The sequence below is a fragment of the Elaeis guineensis genome, chromosome 3 (assembly GCF_000442705.2).
Source record: "Elaeis guineensis isolate ETL-2024a chromosome 3, EG11, whole genome shotgun sequence".
NCBI lineage: Eukaryota > Viridiplantae > Streptophyta > Magnoliopsida > Arecales > Arecaceae > Elaeis > Elaeis guineensis.
Window position 1 is genome coordinate 100,502,863 of NC_025995.2, and position 9,353 is coordinate 100,512,215.

A 9,353-nucleotide genomic window follows, 5' to 3' on the forward strand; every position below is an offset into this window, starting at 1 on the left:
TGATGTAGAAATTCTTCATCTCATCGAAGCCATCATTGGCCTTTCTGATCTCATACTATTAGTAATCCTCCTCTTTATGCATATGAAGTATCTTAAATTGATAAAAATGATCTACTCTGTTTTTTGAGCTTGTACATCATTTCAATAAAAGAGTTTGTACATGATTAAGTCCTTTGTAATGATAGATCTATTGATTTTTGTGAATGAATAGACCAACCAATGGAGAGATCAAAACATGCAGCGGCTAAATACAAACCCCATACTGACAATGCCCAAGCACAGGGCCAAAGCCAAAAACCATGAGTCGGTAGGCTCTGCATCATCCTCATCCTTCGCTTCCTCTTCCACGGTCATCGACCTCCTCTTCTCTAGCATTGAGACCTCAATCTCGAGCAGCCTCACCCACTGCCGGTGCGCATACAGTCTCAACGACTCCTCCAAGATCAGCACGGCCAACTCTTTGTTTTGTTTGTTCGCCAGTAAGGCCGCCTTCTCGGCTTCCCTTGCTCGTGTCTGTGAGAGCTGCAGGGCCCTTAACAGGCTCGAGTTCTCACCGCTTCCATGCTTCGATCCCAGTTCATGTTCCATGTGATCGTCCTTGCTGCCAAGTCAGAGAAAATGATCTTTACAGTCAACAAAAGAAAAACCAATTTATGTTTACAGTGCGGAACTTACATCGGTGCTGGAGTCGGGGCAGCTTGTTCTTGTACTGGAATAGCAGGGCTGATGTCTCCAATCCCCCTCTTGTCATCATACCCCTTGACTGAGAAGACCTTGAGGGGAGGTGGAAGGTCACAGTTCTGGAGGCGGCCACCAGCTGAAGTCTCTCTCTCACGTTGCTCCAACTGCCGGGCTGTGAGCTTATTTTTGCTTGAGACCTCCGGCCAGGAGAAGTTGGTGGAGTTATTACATCCATTCATGGATTTAACAAGGAGTAAAGGAATAAAATTCTCTTTCCTTTTGGCAGGGAAGATGAAAGGAAGAAGAGGGTTATAAAATGGTGTGGAGAGAACTTGGTGAACAAGGGCGGAGGAAGCGTGACGCAAGGAAGGCGTTTTTCTTGAGGGGTTCTGTGCCTATAATTTATACAAGAATCTTGTGAAGTGTTGGGTTATTTACACCGCTTTACGGCCATGCGGTCGAAGACAAACCTCTTTTCCCAGGTTGGCCACCGGTTCACGTTTAGCGCAAGGGCCCATAGATGCAGCCCTGGCGTGTTCCACCCCGAACTTAGTTGTCGAGTCATGGTGTGCATCGCTTGTTTCGGGCTTACAGATATGGCCATAGAACAGAAACCATAACGCATGTTTCTGTGTCCGTTGTTTACACATGTACCATACGGTGGTACACCATATCAATCATAGTGACTTCTTTCTATGGGCCAATTACCACTATAAACTTATAATGACGAATGGTGCCCACAGAAATGAGACAACGTGATTGTTGCGGTGAACTGCAATATAATGCATGCTTTTGTAGGATATAATTTTTTCTATTTTTTTTTGAGTAGAAAAATTTTTATACTTTAAATATAACATAATTAATGTAAATCAGCCTTAGCTCGTTGGAGTATCTCTCTATTCATTAGCTATATAGGTTCGCGGCAGGCCATTCTTACGGCTTAGAAAAAGTAGCAGGAGTATTACTATTCAAAATAGATATTAGATAAAAAATTGTATAGATATCCCTTCAATTTTTTTTTTTGCACATTTTATAATTTATATTTATATTAAAAAAGTTTCAATTTTTTCAATTAGGTTCTAAAAATTATGAATTGATTACGATATGACCTACACATCCATCTAAGCTCTTGTATACTTTTTTTTTAGTTAGACTCCAAAATTATGAATTGCTTACAACATGACGTAGAAGTCCATCCAAACTCTAATACCCCTAACTACAAGTATGAAATTACTAATGTATCCTTAGATTTTTATTTCTGTCAAAATACAACTACTCTTTTAATCCGACTAGCGAAGATACTAATGAAATTTTGTATCTAAATTTATCTCATATGATAATCATATATTCATGGATTCTCACTGCGATAGATAGTCGAATCTCAGTGAAACCAAAATATTAGTTTTGAGATCCAATCAAAAAATTAAAATTTTTAGGATATAAGTAAAAATCATAGAATATTGAAGGGTTGTCGTTATATATTTTTTTTAAATATTACTAATTTGAATATTGATTTGTTCTTGCAATCTCTCACCATCCAATTAAGACAATTTTAATAATGGTCTATTGGTACAATTAGCAAGAGGTGAAGTAGGACGGACCAAATAGTTAAAAAAAAGCATGAAACTTTTCCTTAAAGTGCTGCACCAGATTTGCCTCCCTTTAAAATAATAATAATAATAATAATAATAATAATAATAAAGCATCTTACCAACTTTGTAGTTCTTCACCTATTCCTTAAGCTTTGTCTTTTGCACCGAACTCGGATATGGGTGTGGCCCGGCTCATTTCCAACGGCCGTTGAGCAATTGTCTGGTATCAACAAAAAGAATCCTAACCCGTACAAAAGCGCTTAATTTCCTAACTCTTAAGTTTCCAAAATAACTCTTTACTAAATTTCTTCCTCAGAGATTTAAATGATACTAAATATCTATAAAATAAATTCCTAACAATGGCCTTAGGAGTCAGAGAAAGCAACTCTTCTTAGATAGCAAACTTTCGATTGCCATGATCATTTACCTAATTAGTGGATCCTTGGTGTTGCATTTGATTCCGAACATTTGGTTAGAATCTAAAACAATTTCGGATCCGTGTTTGGGTCCTAAAAACGTGGTGTACCAAAACCTGGCCCCTCCCATTATTTCGCGCTCGCGCGATTCCACCGTTGGTTCGCCCAATGCACAGATCGTAAAGCGATCCATACAACGTTAGCATTACTCAAAGCGACCAGCGGATGATCCAACGGTGGATTCGCGCGAAGGAAGATGAATCCTCCGTTCGCACGAAAGATACACCCCGAACTATGCGCGGCCGCAAGCTGGAAATCATGTATGCGGGAAGTTGCGCCAAAATTGCCGTCGGAATCCCTTCCTCGGTCTCTCCGATCTCCTAAGAAGAATCCCCGGCTTGAGTTGCGCCTTTCCGAGAGGAAATTGTGCCTCTCCTGTCTCTATTGTTCTTCTCCAACTCCGTCGAGTGGATCGCGAAGTTGCGCAGACCCTAAAACCCTAAATTTTATCCATTGTTGGGGAGAATTTTATTTGATTCTTTTCTATTCTGGATCCAGCGATCGCGTTTGTTGGGCGAGTTCTTTTGCTCCAGAGGTTCGCAGTCTCTCCAGAAGATGGCATAGGTCGTTCAACTGAAGAATTAGGTGAGATTCTCGGTTACTTTAGAGCTAGAGCATGTCTTCTTTCACGTTATCTGGTCGCGTCGCCTATTCAGTTCTTTAAAGAGATTTCTTAATTCGGTATTCGAAATGCTGGTACTGTGATGGGAGTTAAATGATGCTTTTCTGTTTCCTTGTTTGGTCATTTTGGGTCAGAAAATGGGTCTTTCGTGTCGAATATTTGAGATAAAGATTCTTTCACTAGAATTTGTAGAACTCTGCTTTGAGTTACCTATTCTATAATTTGTGGGTTTATGTAACGCATGATGGTCCACATGAGAACCCAAGGACTCGATGAGGATTTAAAATCATAGGATTTTATTATTAAACTCTATTTATATCATGGTTCTCATTTGACCAAAGGGCCAAACAATTCCTGATTCATTTTTGGCATTTGTTATTGTTTATCATTTTTTTACTCAAAAATAGCTTTTGGATTTGTCAGCCAAACATATAGCACATGGTTTCTGCAGTTTCAGAATTGCTTTTGGACCTTGACAACCAAAGGCTTTTACAGCAAAAGCTGCTTTGCCCGACAACAGCTTTTAATCTCGAAACACAATTTTGCCCAAAGAAATTTTTGGGCAAAAGTTATAGCATCCACAAACAGAGCCCTAGAGTCGTTCATTCTCCAATGCTCAAACTCATAGTGATTTGTTCATCATAGACTTAAACTTATATTGGATTAAATTCCATAATATCCCGTTATTAGATATCTTCTCAGAGGTTTAAATCATATCGAAATCTATTTTGAAAAGATCCTAACATTGCTGGACTTCAAGTTTGAGAAATCTCACCTTGAGCTGGGATTTCTGTGATTATGCATATAACAACTTTTGACTTCCATGCTCTTCAAAATTCAAATTTGTCTTAGACCCAACCTCATGAATCAATGTTCGTCACAACCTAGACTTGTATACACATCAAGTTGATTGCTAATAGTACAAAACATAAAAGTATATCCATTTTTCACAACTATGGATGAAGATCCAATGGAGATTGAGATGGTTGTACTGGAGTATCATATCATCAATAGTTTGAGAGTATCTGAATTGCTTGCAGTTCCGGAAGTATCCTTTATCCTTGCATTGGTGGTCAAAACTAAAAACAACCCTAAAACCTGAAAGCAGATTTTATCATATGATCAATCTACCAACTATCTACCCATAAATCCAGCCTCTTCCTTTTTCTCTGAATTCCTTCATCATAATGGAACTCTTCTAAGGCACTCCAATATAGAGGGGAGAGTTGGGCTCAGCTACACTTGAGTGGATCTCCACCCAAATCTTGTTAGGTCTATATTAGACAATAAGAGTCTTACATCGATGATATGAGCTATCGGATGTGATTTACTACCTTTAAACTACTTACATACCAAAAATCATGTGATTTGGATACTCTTAGCCTGTTCATCTGGTGATCAAAGAAATATATTTAATTTCATGTTATTTGGATTATCCAATTTTTCAAATATTTGATGTGTAGGCTCAGAATTTTTGGTGTATAAGCAATTTAGAAGTAGTAGATCAAATTCAATGTCTCATTTTATCGATGTGGGACTATCATCATCTAATCCATACCTGACTGGATTTGAATGTAGATCCACTTGACTGTGGCCAAGTCTAGCCCTCTATACACACACACACATATAGGTCATACAAGAAAGAGAATATCATAAATGAACTATGTTATTAGCATGATTTGATATTTTGGTATCCATGGATCCTTTCTTGCTAACAACTGTTAGCTCAATTGGTTTGCACCTCACCCCTAAAAGCTTGCCCTTTAGATTCAGGTCCAAGGTTCAAATAAGTATTGCTTTAAACAAAAAGGAAAGACATCCATGGATACTTTAATATTGTTGAACATGAAAAGGTGAAGTAGAAAAGGTCTTGAAGGAAGCCATATTATTTTTTTTATTGAATCATCTCCCCTACCTATATTATGTCCTTATGTAGGGGCTAAGCAATCTCTACCACTACCATGAATCCTTTTTTCCTTAATTAAGTAGAAATCCAACAAGGGCACCAACAGAAATCTCTACTTCCAATTCCTCCCGACACCAATGAATTGGTGGAAAATAGAGTTACTAAACTTTGATGCTGTTCTGGACTCTCTAACTTTGCAGGTTTGGTTTTACTAGCAAGATTTATAATGCACAACAAGATAGGTTGTACATTGTAATATGATTTTATGGTCTGCAGTGTCCTTCGACTGTATAAGTCTTCATGACCTCCTAGTACTTGAGCATTGAATAGCTGGTGAATATATAAAGAGTCACTTTACTACATAAATAATTTTTTTCAGATGTGATGCAGATCATGTTTCACATAAATCAATATTATTATTTTTTCTTTTTTCATCATATTTTTGATTTGATTAATTTCTCTGTTAATTACTTTGGCTTGCTTTAATCCATGAATGGATCTAATGTTACCCATGAAGGTTTGTTATCATCGGAGTATGCTCTAAGCCTCTGTGCAGGTTTAAATGTTTTCAGTCATTCTAATTTTCTTCCTTCCAAATCTCTTCTTGATGTATTATTTATCTTTGTTATGAAGACTAGGTAAAAGATAAAAGTCTTTCATCATTCTCCTAAAATTAATGTTACATCTCATCTACATAGAGAATACAGCTGATCTAGTGACTGATGTTTCAATTTCTCGATAAGCAAAACTGTTTTTCCTGATTATTGGTTTCATGATGTCCATGTTTGAAAACATTATTGCTGTATGGCTTGCCATACTGAAACCCCTTTAGTATTTCTATCTTTTAGCTTTTTCAAATCTTTGATCATATTCTCAGTAATGATGAGCACCAGTCTCAAAAATGCACAGGAAGAGAGCCATTAGGCTTCTATCTTGTGCTTTTTGGTTTAATCAAGATGGTCTACTTAGGTTTAATGCTCTTTACTTCTTCTTCTTCTTCTTCATTTTTTGAATGAAATATTTAATGCTCTTGCTCTGTCCATTTTCTTTACCTGCTAATGTAAGTTCTATGCTGTAATCTTCAATGAAAATTTTCTTCTCTATTTTCTTAGAAAATCTTATAATTTTCTTGCCATGAATACCATATGTAGTCTTTCACCACTAGTCTGAACAGAGTGGTTTTGCAATCTTTGCTAATGTTTTTCCGTAATGAAATCATTTGTTGTTTGTATGATTTTATTTTTATTTTATTTTTTTGGGAATGCATATGACGTGCATTTGGGTTAACTTAAGCTACCATTCAAGCTTAAAAAAATAAGGAATAGTCGTGAGCCTTGTGATTACAATAACTTATCTATATTGCCATCCATGAGCAACATGTTTGTTTTTGGACCTTGTCCCATGGGCAGAGAAAGCATTCCATATCTCAGTCTAACTTTCATGTTGAGTTCAAGTTCAACAATTCTTCTCCAAATTCTCTCAAGTGCCATGCCTTTATGTTCTCATGTTCTCATCTATCACATGATTGAGAAGATTAGTCATCACAACAGATGAAGCTCTGAACCATCATACACTCGCTTTACCGCTAGTTACAAGCTGTATGCTCTCCAATGATTTCATTTATTTTCTCAAAAATAATAAAATGATCTCATTTTTAGAGTCCTCAAACGGTTTCGCTATTAACTTCACTACGTGTATCTGTCCATCGATGTGCAAAGTTTTTATTCCTAAGCTAATATCTTAAATTGTTTCAACCTAACCTTTCTCAAGGTACTCAAAGGAGAAGTTTAATGTCATAGCCAATAGTTTCTTAAATTTTCTTTATTTCTGTGTGATTTAACCATGCTCTGATCAGATGATATGCAGTGAAAATAGCTCCCATAGAAGTAGTTCTCTTCTTCTTCTTCTCCTTAACCTTTTTCTTCTTCTCCTTCTCTTTCTTCTCCTTCTTTGTCTTATTCTTCCCTCTCTTCCTTTTTAGTGCATCATGCTTCTAGGAAATAGATGCACATGGAAGGTTAATATCCTATGGGTCACTAATTGGATGGCTTGTTATTACGCAGGTTTTGCTCTATCAACTTTTTGTTCTTCGAGGAATAGCCTCTTTCAAAATTCAGTATGAGTTAAGAGCTCACTAGAGCTTTACACTTTCAACTCACCTTTGGAACCTCGAAAGTAAGAGAACTAATCTAAGCATGGCTAGAGAGAATAGCAGAATTAAAATGCGGCTTCAAATCGAGAATGCCCCTCGTGACATCCTGTTCAGCATCCTTAAAAGACTGCCCCTAAAATCTGTGCTTCGGTTTTGCTGTGTATCAAAGTATTGGTTCAATGTGATAATGGATCCAGATTTCAGGATCCTCCACTTCTTCCAATCACCAAGTGAGCCCACAGCACTAATCTTATCACAACGTAAGTTGTTGAGGGAGAATGTAGTCAGCATGAGTCCCCTCAACCGAAAGCATCATAAAGTCCATGTAAGTGATAATGCCATTAGTCATATGGTTGGCTCCCATCCATTCAACCTAGTAGGGACATGCAATGGCTTGCTCTGTTTCACTTCCTTCAATCAAGGGGAGTCTATATATGTTGGCAATCCTATCACCAGGGAACTTGTCACTCTGCCAAAACCACCTAAAATTGCATCTCCTGAACCATGCACACTGGTATATGGGTTTGGGTTTGATTGCTTGACAAAAAAATATAAGGTTGTTCGCATATTCTATCCAACACCTTCGGTTCAACAAAGATTCATATTCGAGAATTTGGAAACTCACATGACAGCCGAGGTTTACACCTTGGGTGCAACTGGTTCTTGGAAAGCAGTGCAAGGCTTTAATCGTCATCCCTTTGGCCAGCCAGTATTTGCTAATGGAGCTATACATTGGGTGGTTCATCCTCGCTTTTTGCTTGGACACAGGAATCACAGAATCATATCTTTTGATATCAGCAAAGATGAATTTATTGCCACACCACACCCCGTATTTGCATCTACATTCAGCATCGCTGAGCTGAGAGGATGTTTATCTGTGGCAGATATCATGTCTGACCTTATAAGGGTATGGGTGCTAAAGGACCATATAACAAATCATTGGGAACAGGAGTACATTGTCCCTATAAATCATCCCCGTTCTCTTGATGGGAGATTTCCTAGGCTGATATCCATCTATGAACAAAATGAGGTGCTGCTGATTTGGCTTCAGGATGGCCTTTACTCATATGAGCCTAGGACTTTGCGTCGGAAGATGTTGAAGATATCGGGGTTCCCTACATGGTTGGATTGGGAGGTTTGCAGTAGTTTTAGAGGAAGCTTGGTGCCTCTTGGGGCTTATTGTGATAATGGATGTGGCGAGAAGGATGCAGCTTATTTTGTCAGTGACATGGAACTTTACTCGAGGCCTATTAGTGCTCTAGTTTGTGAACAGGAGAATGTTGGTAGGTCTAAAGCCCTTATTACATGTTTTAGCAAGAATCAGATGTTGGTGGATTAAGTTTGCTCTACTTCATCATAATGTATGACTGCAAAACCTTACATGGGCTTCCTTTTTCAGTGATAATATTCTGTACATGTTTGAAATATGTCCTCTGAGGATATACATGTTCCAAATACAAAATCTTGCATTTGTATTTCCTGTCGTTTTGCTAAAAGAAAAGAAGTATTAAATCTTGCAGTTTACCATAAATTGATATTTAATTTCAAGCCAGTTTTAGGCATTATTTTTGCTGGCAAGCTTTTTCATCGTATGGTGTTCACTTCAACAATGGGTTTATGATTGATGCTGGTCAGTGTTCGATTGCATATATGCATATATATTTCTAGCTAATGACTGAAATTCAGAAGTTCGGCAGTTGAAGCTGGTACTCAAGCTGTCCGCAAGTTTGAGCTATAATTTTCAGCAGGGTGCAACTTTGATATTAGTAACAATGCTTTTGTTATTGGAAGTTAGCCTGTGAATTCCACTTCTTATGGAGGGCAGTGACTGAAGGCATGTCCATGCGAGTGCCGAATGGCGTGTTACCACCGGAGATCGTGTTATTGATTTACATCTATTTGATAATTTACTTGTAAAATTGCA

At 37.8% G+C, this 9,353-nt stretch overlaps 1 protein-coding gene and 1 non-coding gene across 3 annotated transcripts; one reads left to right on the plus strand and one right to left on the minus strand.

Annotated features, from left to right (window-relative positions):
* Positions 1 to 73: 73 nt before the first annotated feature.
* On the minus strand, positions 74 to 1,065 carry LOC105041431 (uncharacterized). Its single transcript, XR_012139807.1, has 2 exons — positions 676 to 1,065; positions 74 to 601 (listed from the first exon to the last, which is right to left on the minus strand). It is a non-coding gene; the product is annotated as an uncharacterized protein (transcript).
* A 1,891-nt stretch (positions 1,066 to 2,956) lies between these two features.
* Positions 2,957 to 8,856, plus strand: LOC105041430 (F-box protein At3g07870). 2 transcript variants are annotated; one of them, XM_010918404.4, is made up of 3 exons: positions 2,957 to 3,168; positions 3,248 to 3,334; positions 7,341 to 8,856. In XM_010918404.4, the coding sequence occupies exon 3, from the start codon at positions 7,473 to 7,475 to the stop codon at positions 8,766 to 8,768; it is 1,296 nt and encodes a 431-aa protein (XP_010916706.1). In that variant the 5' UTR covers positions 2,957 to 3,168; positions 3,248 to 3,334; positions 7,341 to 7,472; the 3' UTR covers positions 8,769 to 8,856. The 2 variants fall into 2 exon arrangements, with proteins under 2 accessions (XP_010916706.1, XP_010916705.1); XM_010918403.4 differs by having other exon boundaries at positions 2,957 to 3,334.
* The last annotated feature ends 497 nt before the right edge of the window (positions 8,857 to 9,353 follow it).